The following is a 17,270-nucleotide window of genomic DNA, read 5'->3' on the forward strand; positions in this document are numbered from 1 at the left end:
GTCATATTTTATCAATCCATTATCAAGAGCCACATTTTTTAGTAAAGTTTGTACAAAAGGAGAATTTGGCCCATATTGACTAATGGCTTGCTTAAATTCCATTAATAGCTTGAAAGAAAATGTGGCCTAATTAGCTATATTTTGTCCTCCTTGCTGGGTGATAGTAACAGGAAATTGCCATGCTTCAAGGTCTCCCTCAGCTCTAGCCTTTTGAACAGAATTTTGTATAGCACCACCAATTGCTCCAGATTTTAATGTTGCAACTACAGCAGTGGCAAGTTTTACAGCTAATTCATTTTCTCACCCATTATGGGGAGGGGGAGGAGGTGGCCATTCACTTAATTCAGCAGGTGGAGCTGACAGGCTAGTAAAACATACCCTTTTCAGTTTTCCTTTCTTTAATTTCCTCTGGTTTTTGCTCCTCGCATTCAGAATCTGAAGTTAGTTTTTTACACTTGTCTTCCTTTTCCTCATCTGAATCTGTCTCGTCATCTGTTTGAAATGGCTCAAGAGCTGCCTTTATCAATGCCCACACCAACCAATCAGAAACTGGAATTTTGGCTCCTTTTTTATATGCCTTTTTAAAATCTCTGCCAATTCATTTTTTTTTTTTTTTTTTTTGAAACGGAGTCTCACTCTGTCACCCAGGCTGAAGTGCAGTGGCATGATCTTGGCTCACTGCAAGCTCCACCTCCCAGGTTCATGCTACTCTCCTGCCTCAGCCTCCCAAGTAGCTGGGACTACAGGTGCCTGCCACCACGCCCAGCTAGTTTTTTTTTTTTGGTATTAGAGATGGGGTTTCACTGTGTTAGCCAGGATGGTCTCAATCTCCTGACCTCGTGATCCGCCCCCCTCCACCTCCCAAAGTGCTGGGATTACAGGCGTGAGCCACCGCGCCTGGCCAAATCTCTGCAAATTTGCCAATTCTTTCCCATTCATCCAACTCCATAGTCCCTAGTTCTGGGAACCATGGGCAAAACTGCTTTACTGTACTAAAGACTGTTAATAATTTCTGAGTACTAACTTTTGCTCCCCCTCTCTGTAATAAATGCCTTAGAAAGTTTAAATAGGCTGGGCGCGGTGGCTCACGCTTGTAATCCCAGCACTTTAGGAGGCCGAGGCGGGTGGATCACGAGGTCAGGAGATCGAGACCACAGTGAAACCCTGTCTCTACTAAAAATACAAAAAAATTAGCCGGGCGTGGTGGCGGGCGCCTGTAGTCCCAGCTACTTGGAGAGGCTGAGGCAGGAGAATGGCGTGAACCCGGGAGGCGCAGCTTGCAGTGAGCCGAGATCGGGCCACTGCACTCCAGCCTGGGTGATAGAGCAAGACTCCGTCTCAAAAAAAAAAAAAAAAAAAAAAAAAAAAAAAAAAAAAAGAAAGTTTAAATAAGCAGAATATTTGTTTTTATTCTGTCCCATTGTTACCTTGGTTTTTCCAAGCACCCAGCTTACCCACCGAGCATCTTTCAGTCATCCTCGGGTGTCCTCTGGTGATACATCCTCCACTTCCACCCACTCTAGCATTCCTTCACCAGGGCCTTCGTAGCCCCACATTGGGGTGCCAGAAATGTTGGGGTGATCAGACCCAACACCAGGTCATGGGGGCTAAGAAGTCCGGCGGAGTCAAAGGAATGAGACAAAACAAGTTAAGAGTACATAGGGTGGGTCCAGGGGGCCAACGCCAGTATGGAGTCTGTGAAGGCCCTGAGCTCTGGGAGCCCACACTATTTATTGGTAATCAAACAAAGATGCAGGTAGTGAGGACGTGCAGACATGGGGGTAGACAGGTGAGGACCTGGGGATAGAAAAGCAGCGGTGCATCAAGCGTAGCTGTGACAGTTTAGCATATGGTCTGCTACTTGAGATAAGGGAGACTAGGTTCTTATTCAAGAAGAATAAGAATTCAAGATACAATCAATTTATGATTTGGGGAGAGTAAGGAGCAATGGGCCAGTGAGTCTGGACACATTCCAGAGGCCACAAGGGGTTATATGCTCTGAGACCTGGGTTCTCTCCAAGCCACAAGGGGTTTTATGCCCTAGGCTTAGATTGTAGTGTGGCAGGGCAGCCTCCCGCCCTTTGGCACAGAGCTTGGTGTTCCATAGCCAGCAAGGGGTTTTAGACCCTGGACCCAGGACATGTTCCAAGACTCTCTTACATTATGTCAGACAAGTGAGCCCTGCCTCAGCCCTTCTGCCAATACAAAGGCTCTCCCCATCGCCACCTCGGTTTTAGGTAGGGATTTTCATTTAACCCAAGGACATCTCTCAACTTGGACAATAATTCTTCCCTCAACAGCACCTCAAATCTGCTATGGCTTTGCAGCGCAGCAGAAAGAATGTTTGATGTATAATAGATAAAAATTCATCCAAAAAATTAAAATATTCTTGCAAAACCCCCAACACCGATTCCTGTTCTAAAGTGAATCTATCACTTGTGCTGTTGATGCTTGACCATGTACTTAATTGGAAACCTAGATCCAAAAGACTGAAACTGAATCTTCACCCCAAAATGAAAACAAGATAAAATGAGTAACTTGAGGTTTATGGCACATAGTTTAGGTAAACACACACACAAGGAGAAGGGGGAAGAGGAAATGGAACGTGTCGGAAGCAAAGCTGAGTGACAGAACACTTTCAGTCAGGGCAGATGTCTATACAGAGTGTAGTGGAACGTCAGGAAAAGCTTCATATGGATTCACGCCCACACGTCTGGAGGCACCAGATCCCACCATGGCAGATCCAATAACAGGGAGCTGAGGGAGGAGACCATTCTCTTCATTCCAGTTTTAGAAGCTCCACATCGAAGACGAGAGTGGCATGTGGTGGGATGATGCCTGGGTGCCCGGTGGCACCGTAGGCAGAATCTGGAGATATAGTCAGTTTGGCTCTCTGACCCACACTCATCTAAGCAACCCTTTCTTCCCAGCCTCGGATCACCTCCTGCATCCTAGCATAAAATTAAAGGGCTTGTTTCTGTCCCGGGAGGAATCAAATTTCTTTCCATCTTCAAGCATCCGGATGTAGTGCACCACGCAGGTCTGGCCATGCCTGGGGAAGGTGCGCTCCTCTCCTGGGGAGATGGTTTCCCCCTGCACTCCCATAGCGGCGGCGGATGCTGGGTGGGCGAGCAGCCCGACGGGTGGTGTGGACCAACAGCGACCTGGCGGCGGTTCCACAGCTCTGGCTAGACCCTCGGCTTTTTTTTTTTTTTTTTTTTTTGAGACAGAGCCTCGCTCTGTCACCCAGGCTGGAGTGCAGTGGCACCATCTCAGCTCAGTGTAACCTCCGCCTCCCAGATTCAAGCGATTTTCCTGCCTCAGCCTCCCCAGTAGCTGGGATTAACAGGCGCGTGCCACCATGCCTGGCTAATTTTTGTATTTTTAGAAATGGGGTTTCACCCTGTTGGCCAGGCTGGTCTCAAACTCCTGACCTCGTGATATGCGCACCTCGGCCTCCCAAAGTGCTGGGAATACAGGCATGAGTGACTGTGCCCGGCTAGTGAAGTCCCATCCTAAAAAAAAAAAAGAATTTAACATACTCCAGTGTCTTCAGGTGGAGAGCTCTACCTTTGAATACTACCACCATTATTAATACCAAGTTATTTAATTGTTCTTTTTGTGAGGCTGATGTATAATTCCTAAAAGGGACTGAATATAAGTTAGAATATGGAGTAACCAATACCAAGTGGATTAAAGTGTTACTCAAGGAATTGGGCACAAGAATCCATGGTACATGCAGGAGAGTTGTTTTCTGTGGGAACCAGAGAGATGTAGTTTTCTAATTCTGCTTTATGGGGGCACAGTATCTCTCCTCTATCTTCTGTAAGCCAAAAGGAATCTGAGACAGGTCTCAATCAGTTTAGAGGTTATTTTGCCAAGGTTGAAGATGTTACAGGGGAAAAAGAGTTACAGTAAGATTTGTGGCCTTTACTTTTTCCAAAGAGAGTTTTGAGGACTTCAATATTCAAAGAGGAAAGAGTGAGAAGCAGGGGAAAGGGGAAAAAAAAGGAGGGCGAAGGGTAGACAATGAGGTGAGTGGTTACATTCTTGTGAGTCTTTGATTAGTGCTCACTGAATCCACCTTTTACAGGTTAAAGGAGGAGGTAGAAGAATAGTTAATTATGCTTTCCCTTTGGCATCAGTAAATCTATATTTTACATAAGATAAAGCAAAGGTAGCATAGAGGAAGAAGTTAAATATGCCTTGGGGTGGGCTGAAGGACAATTTCTTTTTTTTTTTTTTTGAGACGGAGTCTTGCTCTGTCGCCCAGGCTGGAGTACAGTGGCGCGATCTCGGCTTACTGCAAGCTCCGCCTCCCGGGTTCACGCCATTCTCCTGCCTCAGCCTCCTGAGTAGCTGGGACTGCAGGCGCCCGCCATCACGCCCGGCTAATTTTTTGTGTTTTTAGTAGAGACGGGGTTTCACCGTGTTAGCCAGGATGGTCTCGATCTCCTGACCTCGTGATCCGCCCGCCTCGGCCTCCCAAAGTTCTGGGATTACAGGTGTGAGCCACTGCGCCCGGTCGATATGTGGCCTTCTATATTTTCAGCCATTTGTGTGGAAACAAAGAGGAAGGCAGGTTGTTGGGTTTTTTTGTTTTGTTTTGTTTTTCTCCTGGCTCAGTTCACAAGCTTAACTTTCTCTTTGGCATGGTGAGTTTGAGGGTCCCAAGATTTTATTTCTCTGTCACACTTCCTTGTTATGGCCCTATCTGAGTAGTTCTCCAACGTTCCTGAGAAACATGGACTGAGAAAACCGACTCTAATCCTTCAGAGTGTGATTGAACTGCCTTTGCAAAAATTATAACAGTGAGAAAATTATTGTTCATTCCTGGGAGCAGGGTGAATTAACTTTGGTAGAAACTTAGTTTATAGTTGAACTTTGAAACAAAGATGATAATGTTAGGGGTGTTCAAACCAGAGCAACTCCATCTTGAGTGAGGGCTAGGAACAATGAAGCTGGGATTTCCTGGGCTGCATTCCCAAAAAATTAGGTATTCCTAGACTCTAGACGTTTCTGGTTAAGGAAACAGATTGAAAATGTTGGCCGGACGCGGTGCCTCACGCCTGTAATCCCAACACTTTGGGAAGCCGAGGCAGGTGGATCTCGAGGTCAGGAGTTCAAGACCAGCCTGGCCAAGATTACGAAACCCCGTCTCTACTACAAATACAAAAGTTAGCCAGGTGTGGTGGCAGGCACCTGTAATCCCAGCTACTCAGGACGCTGAGGCAGAGAATTGCTTGAATCTGGGAAGTGGAGTTTGCAGTGAGCCTCTCGAGATTGAGCCATTGCACTCCAGCCTGGGCAACAGATAGAGACTCTGTCTCAAAAAAAGAAAAGAAAAGAAAATGTTACTAAACAGGCCCAGACTTAAGAGTGTCCTGATATCTGGATATCTTGAAAACAGAAGCATTCCTAATTTTGTTTTAAAGATAATAATATTCTTGCAAAATATAGTAATTAATAAAATTAATTCTTCATCACAAACCCTTGTAGCACATCTCCCCATGATCTTTTTTTATCCTCTTGTGGGATGTGATGAGGTTTCTTTTCAAATAACTCGATCAAATATTTTATTCTTTAATTCATAGAACCTCCCCCTTTCCCTTTTTCTCCTTTTTTTCCTTTTTGCCTTTGTTAAACACCCAGGCACACCACAATACCAGGCATTATCAATACCAGCCCACATTCCTTTCCTTATTTTGTAAAAAACTAACCTTCTAGCTCATTACAGATACCCCTTCCCCTTTCCTGTCTGCTTTCTTTTATGTGCCCACCTTATCTAAAAAAATCAAATGTTTAGCCAACCGAGATTAGTTTAGATTGTACAACCCAACCCCAGCCAATAAAAAAAAAGTACAGTGGGGCGCAGTGGCTCACGCCTGTAATCCCAGCGCTTTGGGAGGTCAAGGCAGGTGGATCACCTGAGGTCAGGAGTTCGAGAGCAGCCTGACCAATATGGTGAAATCCCCTCTCTACTAAAAATACAAAAATTAACCAGGCATGGTGGTGGGTGCCTGTAATCTCAGCTACTCAGGAGGCTGAGGAAGAAGAATCACTTGAACCCAGGAGGCAGAGGTTGCAGTGAGCCAATTGCACTCCAGCCTGGGGGACAGGGCAAGACTCCGTCTCAAAAAAAAAAAAAAGTACAAAGACAAGACTTGCATCAAAAATAAAGGCTCTCATGCCCCTTTGTTCAGGTGCGCTCTCATGGCGACTGGCCAAAGAGGCACCCCTCTGTGCAAAAGTAAAAATGCTTTGCTAAAAATCCTGTGTTCAAGTGTTCAATTTCCTTAAAATTTTGAGCGTTATTCCTAACACTATGTATAAACAAGTACCTAGGGTGGTCACATTCCTCCTCTGACTTTCAGGAAGAGTCTACTCTGTTTATGGAGTGACTGTTCTTTCATCACTTTACTTTCTTAACAAATTTACTTTTCTTTTTTTTTTTTTGAGACAGAGTCTTGTTCTGTCGCCCAGGCTGGAGTGCAGTGGCGCAATCTCGGCTCACTGCAAGCTCCGCCTCCCGGGTTCATGCCATTCTTCTGCCTCAGCCTCTCCGAGTAGCTGGGACTACAGGCGCCCGCCACCACGCCCAGCTAATTTTTTGTATTTTTAGTAGAGACGGGGTTTCACCGTGGTCTCGATCTCCTGACCTCGTGATCCGCCCGCCTCGGCCTCCCAAAGTGCTGGGATTACAAGCGTGAGCCACCGCCCCCGGCCTAACTTTGTATTAATCTGTCTTGTCCTCTTTGCTGTACGAATCAATCTCTTGGTTGCTCTGTTTCACTGTCATTTTCAGGGACTTCATTTAAATTGTCTTAGGGCTTTTATTTTACTCTTCCCCTCTGTGCCTTCTGATTTCCATCCATTTGCTTGTGAAACATTGGGAACAAAAAGCATTGAAGCCTCCGTTTCTAAAATTGCAGATTCAGATTTGGTATTTAACAGCTATGAGCAATAAGATTAGATAGATGTGGCTATGCTTTTTGCAGCTATGCCAACTAGGTGTGATCAAGAAGCACTAGGATACAAATCAGGGGACTTTTCTCTTTGCTGTTTTGTTTCATTTACACACTAAAAACAAAACAAAACAAAACAAAACAAGAAAACCCACTTCTTTTCTTTCTTGGATTTAGGCAAATGGGCTTTTTTTTTTTTTGAGATGGAGTCTCACTCTGTTGCCAGGCTGGAGTGCAGTGGCATGATCTCAGCTCCCTGCAACCCCCACCTCCTGGGTTCAAGCAATTCTCCAGCCTCAGCCTCCTGAGTAGCTGGGACTACAGGCACCCACGACCATGCCCAGCTAATTTTTGTATTTTTAGTAGAGACGAGTTTTCACCATGCTGGCCAGGATAGTCTCGAGCTCTTAACCTCATGATCCCCTCACCTCAGCCCAAAGTGCTGGGGTTACAGGTATGAGCCACTGTGCCTGGACTTTTTTTTTTTTCTGAGACAGAGTCTCGCTCTGTCACCCAGGCTGGAGTGCAGTGGCACCATCTCAGCTCACTGTAACCTCCACCTCCTGGGTTCAAGTGATTTCCTGCCTCAGCCTCCCAAGGAGCTGGGATTATAGGTGCACACCAACATGCATGACTAATTTTTTTTTTTTTTTGAGATGGGGTCTCGCTCTGTTGCCCATGCTGGCGTGCAATGGTGCTATCTCAGCTCACTACGATCTCCACCTCCCAGGTTTAAGTGATTCTTTTGCCTCAGCCTCCTGAGTAGCTGGGATTACATGCATGTGCCACTACACCCGGCTAATTTTTTCCATTTTTAGTAGAGATGGGGTTTTACCATGTTGGCCAGGCTGGTCTCGAACTCGTGACCTCAAGTGATCTGCCCACCTCAGCCTCCCAAAGTGCTGGGATTACAGGAGTGAGCCCCCACGCCTGGCCATGACTAATTTTTTCTATTTTTATTAGAGATGTTGTTTCACCATATTGGCCAGGCTGTTGTCGAACTCCTGACCTCAGGTGATCCACCTGCCTCTGCCTCCCAAAGTGCTGGGATTAGAGGTGTGAGCCACCACACCCAGCCAACTGACTGGTAAGAAATTCTTGCTGGGTGCGGTGGCTCACGCCTGTAATCCCAGCACTTCGGGAGGCCCAGGCGGGCAGATCACCTGAAGTCAAGAGTTGGAGACCAGCCTGGCCAATGTGGTGAAACCTCGTCTGTACTAAAAATACAAAAATTAACTAGTCATGGTGGCACGCACCTGTAATCCCACCTACTCAGGAGGCTGAGGCAAGAGAATCATTTGAACCTGGGAGGCGGATGTTGCAGTGAGCTGAATTCACACCACTGCACTCCAGCCTGGGTGACAGTGCGAGACTCCATCTCAAAAAAATAAAATAAAATAAAATCAACAACAACAAAAAAGAAATTCTTACCCTTTTGCTGGCATTCCAGCATTCCAGGCTTCTGGTTTCCCTTTCCCTGAGAGGCTCTAGTGACCCAGCTGGCTGTGCCACAGCCCTGGGGGCCAATCTGCAACACAAAGCTAAATTATCTTTTTCCATTCTGGCCAGAGCAAAATATGTGTGACAAAACATACACATTAGCCACTCTGCTCTGCCTGGAATATCCAACAGGCAAGGCTCAAACTTGCCCCGGTTGGGCCCCATCATCTTTAATCCAACCTCCGATCAGGAGTTTCAACTTGGTCTCTGGACAAGATGATCACCCTGAATAACAGAAAAGATAAGAAAGGGAAAGGAGACAGAGAAAAACATTGCCTGTGGCAGGGTGGGGAAGGCCAGGAGCTTAGAGAGGCCCGAGAAGACCCCCCAACTGCAGTAACACTGAAAAGTTCAGGTGGCCGCTTGTCAGTAGCAAGGGGATCTTTTCCAGCCATCGCATCAGCTCGCAAGTTTCCCCTTTTGGGAAGGAAAAAGCTCCCCATGTCCCATGATCCTGTACGTTCCTAGTCCTGTCACCCATAGCCATCAGCAAGGCAGATTATTCCAAAGAGAACAGCAGTTAACAGCCCATTGTGCCAAACCCATTCCTAGCTGAGAGGGACTTTACTGAGAGGGGCCTCTAACCCCCTAACTCTTAGGAAGTAATCTAACCTTCCTAAGTTGGGCATCGAACCAAAGTTTGGTCAAGTTTCCTTGCCTTTTATTGAGAGGAGCCTGTGGGGAGCCAAGTTCATATTCCCATGCATTGGCAAAGCCAGCAGACAGGGAAGTAGGTGGCATGGCAAAGACCTGACCACTGAAGATCCTGTTATGGGTAGCTTCCTGTTCTTACCAGATCAGTGAAGCGCTGTGAATGGCTTTTCACAGTTAGTGATTAGTACAGGACAGACTGCGGAGGCCGCACCAATTGAAGACAAAAACAATTATTTTGTGGACTTTTGACCCCTGGCATGTATAAAAGCACTGAATAAAGCAGAACTTGGGTCGCTTCCCTATCAGGGGACCGTCCCTCCTAATCCTGCTTCTCTGTGTCTTTCTTTCATCATTCTTCCCACTACTTCTCGGTGCATCCCTGAATAACCCCTGCAGCCGGACCGCAAGAGGAGCCTTTAACCAGGAGAGACTCTAACTCCACTAAGTTGGGCCTCTAAACCAATCTCATTCTTTATCTGGGTATATGCACCCCACTCACTCAAAGTGAGCCAATTGATGCACACGGATGATTTTCCTCTGGGTTGGGGGTTCCTTCAGTGTCAATGAAAAGAGTCAAACTCTGTAGACTATGTGAAGAGATTTATTCTGAGCCGAATATGAGTGACCATGGCCGGTGATACAGCCTTGAAGAGGTCCTGAGAACATGTGCCCAAGGTGGTCGGGATGCAGCTTGGTTTTATACATTTTAAGGAAGCATGAGACATCAATCAAATACATTAAAGAAATACATGGGTTTGGGCCAGGTGCAGTGGCTCACGCCTGTAATCCCAACACTTTGGGAGGCCGAGGCGGGCAGATCACAATGTTGGGAGCTTGAAAGGAGCCTGGCCAACATGGTGAGACCACATTTATGCTAAAAATACAAAAATTAGCTGGGCATGGTGGTGCGCACCTGTAGTCCCAGGTACTCAGGATGCTGAGGCAGGTGAATTGCTTGAACCCAGGAGGTGGAGGTTGCAGTGAGCCGAGATCATGCCACTGCACTCCAGCCTGGGTGACAGAGTGAAACTCCTGCTCAAAAAAAGAAAAGAAAGTAAAGGAATAAAAGAGCGGATACTCCACAGACAGAGGCACCCGGCTAATTTTGTTGTATTTTTAGTAGAGATTGGGTTTCATCCTGTTAGCCAGGATGGTCTCCATCTCCTGACCTCGTGATCCTCCTACCTCGGCCTCCCAAAGTGCTGGGATTACAGGGGTGAGCCACCACGCCTGGCCTGGTTGCCCATTTTTATGGTTATTACTTGATTTTTTTTTTTCTTAGGCGGAGTCTCGCTCTGTCGCCCAGGCTGGAGTGCAGTGGCGCGACCTCAGCTCACTGCAAGCTCCACCTCCCGGGTTCATGCCATTCTCCTGCTTCAGCCTCCTAAGTAGCTGGGACTACAGGTGCCCGCCACCATGCCTGGCTAATTTTTTGTATTTTTAGTAGAGACAGGATTTCACCGTGTTAGCCAGGATGGTCTCCATCTCCTGACCTCGTGATCCGCCCACCTCGGCCTCCCAAAGTGCTGGGATTACAGGCCTGAGCCACTGTGCCTGGCCCCTATTTCTTGATTATATACTGAATAAAGGGTGGATTATTCATGCCTGCGTTTTGTAGAACATATAGGGTAACTTCCTGATGTTGCTATGGCATTTGTAAACTGTCATGGCGCTGGTGGGAGTGTTGTAGTGAGGACGACCAGAGGTCACTCTCATGGCCATCTTGGTTTTGGTGGGTTCTAGCCAGCTTCTTTACTGCAAGCTGTTTTATCAGCAACGTCTTTATGGCCTGTATCTTGTGCTGACCTCTTATCTCATCCTGTGACTTAGAATGCCTTCACCGTCTGGGAATGCAGCCCAGTAGGTCTCAGCCTCATTTTATCCAACCCCTGTTCAAGATGGAGTTGCTCTGTTAAACACTTCTGACAGCTGTGGTTTCTTCCCACAAAGAGGTTGCAGATGGGGTTAGGTTCCTGTTCTGCCAGCCTGGCTCCTTCCCAGTTCCTGTTAACTTACTGATTTATTAGGGCCCCATAGATTAGAAATTATCATTTAGGAGTCATCAGCTAGGGGCCACAAGACTGTAAACATCCCCAGTTGTTCCTAGGGATGGTATCACTATTGTAAAAGCTAAGATTGGTGCTGGAGATATTTTTCAGACCCTGAACTTGATGGATCTGATGGCACCACTCAGATGGATAAACTGGCTCATCTGGTCTTGTGCCTCCCTCTCCCCCAGAACCCACTCAGCACAAGAGAACAACTTTGACTCCCTATTATTTCATCTCCAACCCAACCAATCAGCACTCCCCAATTCATGGCCCCCTATCTACCAAATTATCCTTAAAAAACCCCAGTCTCAGGAGGCAGAGGTTGCAGTGAGCTGAGATCGTGACATTGCACTCCAGCCTGGGCAACAGGAGCAAAATTCCGTCTCAAAAAACAAACAAATAAACAACAACAAAAAACCCCAGTCTCCCAATTTTCAGGGAGACTGATTTGAGTAATACTAACAAGACTCCAGTGTGCTGTTCATCCAACTCTGTGTGAATAAAACTCTTTTTCTTTTTTTTTTTTTTTTTTTGAGGTGGAGTCTCGCTCTGCCACCCAGGCTGGAGTGCAGTGGCGCGATCTCGGCTCACTGCAAGCACCGCCTCCCGGGTTCACGCCATTATCCTGCCTCAGCCTCTCCGAGTAGCTGGGACTACAGGCGCCCGCCACCACGCCCAACTGATTTTTTTATATATATATTTTTTTTTTTTTTGACATTTTTTTTTTTATTAATTTTTTTTTGCATACAAAAACAATAAACATTTTCTAAAAATACATACAAACAAAAAGATGCGTATCAAACATATTAGGAAGGTTGCACATGGGAAGTCGGGGAATAGAAATGGGGAGTCGGGGAATAGAAATGGTTTGGGAGGCCAAGCCACAAGGATCATTTGAGGCCAGGAGTTAGAAATTAGCCTGAGCAGCAAAGCAAAATCCTGTCTCTACAGAAAATAAAAAATATTAGCTGAGTGTGGTTGGGCGGTCCTGTGGTCCCAGCTGCCCTAAGGTTGGAGTTAGAGTTAGGGAGCCTGAGGAGGGAGGATCGCTTGAGCTGAGGAGTTCGAAGCTGCTGTAAGCCGAGATTGTGCCACTGCACTCCAGCCTGGGCAACAGAGCCAGACCTCTTATCTTAAAAATAAGGGCCAGGTGCGCCGGGCGCGGTGGCTCACGCTTGTAATCCCAGCACTTTGGGAGGCCGAGGCGGGCGGATCACGAGGTCAGGAGATCGAGACCATCCTGGCTAACACGGTGAAACCCCGTCTCTACTAAAAAAATACAAAAAATTAGCCGAGCGCGGTGGCGGGTGCCTGTAGTCCCAGCTACTCAGGAGGCTGAGGCAGGAGAATGGCGTGAACCCGGGAGGCAGAGCTTGCAGTGAGCCGAGATCGCGCCACTGCACTCCAGCCTGGGGGACAGAGCAAGACTCCGTCTCAAAAAAAAAAAAAAAAAAGGATACTCCTGAGGTGGAGCTGGGCTTTTCCTGCAGAAGCGCCTCTAGGAATCGCGCCCTTTACCCTCCTTGTTACCTAGAGAACTACATTACCCAGAAAACTCCGCCTCGAATGATAGCGTGGAAGAGCCATGAGGGCTCAGAATAAAGGCGTTTCCTGTGTGCACGTGACAATGGGTCCGGACTTCCGGCGCCCTCCGGTGGCGGCCATTTTGATTGGTGTTGGGTTTGTCAGAGAGGCTCGGGAGCGCTAGGTCGGCGTTGCAGTGACTGAACCCAGAAGGCGGAGAGCAGTTGTCCTCCGCTGCACAGAGGCGACTCTGGAGCTCTGTGACAGCGCCCAGCGTGACCCACTCCTGGGCCAGGATAGGGACCGTCGTGCCCATATCTCCTGGCTGGTCGCCCTCTCCTCCCGACCCTGCTTAAAACCACGTGGTTCGATGGCTGCAGCGGCCACGCTGAGGCTCTCCGCTCAGGTAATTGTGGCGCCTTCCATGTCCTCAGGTCACCTCATAGTCACCCAAAAGCAGCGAGGTAGCAGCGCCTGCTCAGGGCTCTGCAGCCCGGATGCCGGCGTTGGGACACTGAGGCGCTCGCCGGAGGGGCCCCATTTCTGACACCCGTGGGATGCGGTGGGGAGACAGACAGGCACAGGGACTGGCGCGGGCAAAGGCCTGGAGGTGAACTGAGCCGGAAGGATGGAATCTGGGGTCGACAGGTGCCTGTTGGGAGCAAATTATGAGGCGGAGCTCCACCTGGAAGAGCAAGCAGGCTGGGGGCTTTGCACTCATATGAGGACGCTAGAAGGCATGGAGATTTTCAAAGAAAGGAGGGATGTCATGAGCATTGCAAGGGTAGAGATAATCAGGTCCACGCATGTTTGTGTCTTTCCAGTGTCAGGTGTTTACTGATGACATTTGAGTCCACGAAAGCCATGAGCTAAATGGAGTTCGAAGGAGGCAATTCTCTAGTGATTCCAGTTCACTTGGTAGTCGGCCATGGGCACAGAGGCTGAAGACACACCACAAGTCAGTCAGTATAGCAAACCATACACTTTCATGCGCGTCCGTGTGAAGAGACCACCAAACAGGCTTTGTGTGAGCAACATGGCTGTTTATTTCACCTGGGTGCAGGCGGGCTGAGTCCAAAAAGAGTCAGCAAAGAGTGGTGGATTATCATTAGTTCTTATAGGTTTTGGGATAGGAGGTGAAGTTAAGAGCAATATTTTGGGGGCAGGGGGTGGATCTCACAAAGTACATTCTCAGGGGTAGGAAGAATTACAAAGAACCTTCTTAAGGGTGTGGGGGAGATTACAAAGAACCTTCTTAAGGGTGTGGGTGAGATTACAAAGTACCTTCTTAAGGGTGGGGGAGATTACAAAGTACATTGATCAGTTAGGGTAGGGCAGAAACAAACAATGGTGGAATGTCATCAATTAAGGCTATTTTTACTTCTTTTGTTGGTCTTCAGTTACTTCAGGCCATCTGGATGTATACGTGCAAGTCACAGGGGATGCGATGGCTTGGCTTGGGCTCAGAGGCCTGACATACACAATGGTATACTTAACATGTAAGTGTTATAGGTTAAACATAACACTGTTGTACCGAGAGAGTTAGAAAAACGCCACACTTTGAGACGAATTAAGAGTCCTTTATTCAGCTGGCGGCCAAAGAGACGGCTAACGCCCAAAATTCTCTTGGCCCCAAGGAAGGGGCTTGATTAACTTTTATACTTTAGTTTAGGAAGGGGAGGGGAGCTTAAATGCAACAACACTTTAGAAGTAAAAACATGCAAAAAATTAAAACGACAAATGGTTACAGAGAAACAATTTAAAAGACAATTGGTTACAAAAAGGCAAGGTACCAGGTGCGGGGCTCTAAATCCTTCATAAGAGTTAGATATGGGCACTATGCTGGACACAAACTCAAGGCTTTATGGTGTTATCTTTTGAGCAAAGTCCTGGGAACTTCATACATGGTTTGTTCCAGTACCTTATCCGTTAATTGGACTCCTTTGATATGTTGGGAATCTGCTTACACAAGTTGACTCCTTGAGGAAAGGGGGGTGGGTAAGGAGTCCTTAATGTCTTGTAAATCAAGGAGGCCAGATGGAGCTCATCTGGCTTTCTCAGCTAAGGGAGAGTCTATTCATGTGGAAACGAGGCTAGGTGATTAAGAGAGCAAAAGTGAGAGTCTAAAAACAGGGTTAGTGAAAACAAGGTTGGGCATTACAACACAACGAACAAAATAATGTTTGGCATCAAGAGTAAAAAGAGATAGGAGTAAACATTATGGAACCAGTTTAGAGGGAGCAAAGAAGACAAAAGTCACCCTGGTCTGGGCCAGTTGGTGGGCAGTTGGCCTGCAGTCTTACAAGGAAGAGTCTTTGAGGTGGCAGAGCCTTAGGCAGCAGATGCTGAGTTTTTATTAAAAGTGACTGTCAGGACGGCCCTTTTGAGCTGCTGAAGGCCTAATCTTTTATAGTTACAGAATCCTCTGGTGAGAACTGATAGTGGAAGAGTTTGCTTGTTTGTGATCTTACCTAGTTAGATGCAGTCTTTATTTTTTATTTTGTTTTACTTTCTTGAGATGGGGTTTCACTCTTGTTGCCCAGGGAGGAGTGCAATGGTGTGATCTCGGCTCACTGCAATTTCCGCCTCCTGGGTTCAAGCAATTCGCCTGCCTCAGCCTCCCGAGTAGCTGGGATTACAGGTGCTTGCCATCACGCCTGGCTAATTGTTGTAGTTTTAGTAGAGACAGGGTTTCACCATTTTGGCCAGGCTGGTTTGGAACTCCTGACCTCGTGATCCACCCCGCTCAGCCTCCTGAAATGCTGAGATTACAGGTGTGAGACACCACGCCCTCACATTTTCTATCTTTTTTTTTTTTTTTTGAGATGGAGTCCCTCTCTGTCACCCAGGCTGGAGTGCAGTGGTGCGATCTTGACTCACTGCAACCTCTGCCTCCTAGGTTCAAGTGATTCTCATGTCTCAGCCTCCCGAGTAGCTGAGACTAAACATATGTGCCACCACGCCCAGGTAATTTTTTGTATTTTTAGTACAGATGGGATTTCACTGTGTTAGCCAGGATGGTCTCCATCTCCTGAACTTGTGATCCGCTGGCCTGGTCCTCCCAAAGTGCTGGGATTACAGGTGTGAGCCACCACATCTGGCCCACATTTTCTTTTTTTTTTTTTTGAGACAGAGTCTCGCTCTGTCGCCCAGGCTGTAGTGCAGTGGCACAATCTCGGCTCACTGCAAGCTCCGCCTCCCGGGTTCACGCCATTCTCCTGCCTCAGCCTCTCTGAGTAGCTGGGACTACAGGCGCCCGCCACCACGCCCGGCTAATTTTTTGTATTTTTTTTAGTAGAGACGGGGTTTCACCGTGGTCTCGATCTCCTGACCTCGTGATCCGCCCGCCTCGGCCTCCCAAAGTGCTGGGATTACAAGCGTGAGCCACCGCGCCCGGCCCACATTTTCTTTATCCATTCATCTGTTGATGACCACTTAGGTTGCTTCCAAGTCTTAGCTGCTGCGAACAGTGAGTACTGCAACAAACATGGGAGTGCAGATTATATGGTAGCTTAATGTTTAGTTTTTTGAGGAACCTCCAAACTGTTCTCCCTAGTGGTGGTACTAATTTCCATTCCCACCAACAGCCTACAAGAGGTCCTTTTCACATCCTCACCAGCATTTGTTATTGCCTGTCATTTGGACATGAGCCATTTTAATGGGGTGAGATGATGTGCATTCTCTTATGACCAGTGATACTGAGCACCTCTTCCTATACCTGTTTGCCATTTGTATGTCATTGTCTTTTGTTTGTATTTTTGAGACAGAATCTTGCTCTGTCACCCAGGCTGGAGTGCTGGAGTGTGATGATGGCTCACTTCGACCTCCTGGGCTCAGGCTATCCTGCTACCTCAGCCTCCCAAGTGGCAGGGACCACAGGCATGTGCCACCTTGCCTTGGCTAGCTTTTAAACTTTTTTATAGAGATGGGGGTCTCACTGGTTAAACAGGGTGGTTATAAACTCCTAGGCTCAAGTGATCTTCCTGCCTCAGTCTCCCAAACTGCTATGATTATAGCTGGGAGGCACTGCTCCTGACTGTATGTCTTCTTTTGAGAAATGTCTATTGAGATTTTTAAATGGGATTATTAAGAGTTTTTCCTATAGAGTTGTTTGAACTCTATATATTCTGGTAATTAATCCCTTTGCAGATGGGTAGTTTGCAGATATTTTCTCCCATTCTGTGGGTTATCTCTTCACTTTGTTGATTGTTTTCTTTGCTGTACAGAAGCTTTTTAACTTGATCTGATGCCATTAGTCCAATTTTGCTTTGGTTGCCTGTGCTTGAAAGGTATTAGTCAAGAAGTCTTTGTCTGCCAGGTTCGGTGACTCACACCTGTAATCCCAGCACTTTGGGAGGCCAAGGCGGGCAGATCACTTGAGGTCAGGAGTTTGAGACCAGCCTGGGCAACATGGGGAAACCCCATCTCTACTAAAAATACAAAAATTAGCTGGATGTGGTGTTACATGCTTGTAATCACAGATACTTGGAGGCTGAGGCAGGAGAATCACTTGAACCTGGGAGGTGGAGGTTGCAGTGAGCCGAGATTATGCCATTGCACTCCAGCCTGGGCAACA

At 47.2% G+C, this 17,270-nt stretch overlaps 1 protein-coding gene across 2 annotated transcripts in view; it reads left to right on the forward strand.

Moving 5' to 3' along the window:
• LOC129461026 (zinc finger protein 417) overlaps nt 1-17,270 on the forward strand; it is a 53,587-nt gene that overhangs the window by 22,588 nt on the left and 13,729 nt on the right. Inside the window, exon 1 of one of the 2 annotated variants that reach the window (XM_055239795.2) lies at nt 12,800-13,100. The exons of the other annotated variant lie outside the window; for it this stretch is intronic. Within the exon in view, the coding sequence (XP_055095770.2) occupies nt 13,065-13,100 (36 nt within the window). The 5' untranslated portion in view covers nt 12,800-13,064. Of the gene's footprint in view, nt 1-12,799; nt 13,101-17,270 lie in introns of those variants that run through there. 2 annotated transcript variants of the gene reach the window in all.

This window comes from Symphalangus syndactylus, chromosome 13, assembly GCF_028878055.3.
Source record: "Symphalangus syndactylus isolate Jambi chromosome 13, NHGRI_mSymSyn1-v2.1_pri, whole genome shotgun sequence".
Classification (NCBI taxonomy): Eukaryota; Metazoa; Chordata; class Mammalia; order Primates; family Hylobatidae; genus Symphalangus; species Symphalangus syndactylus.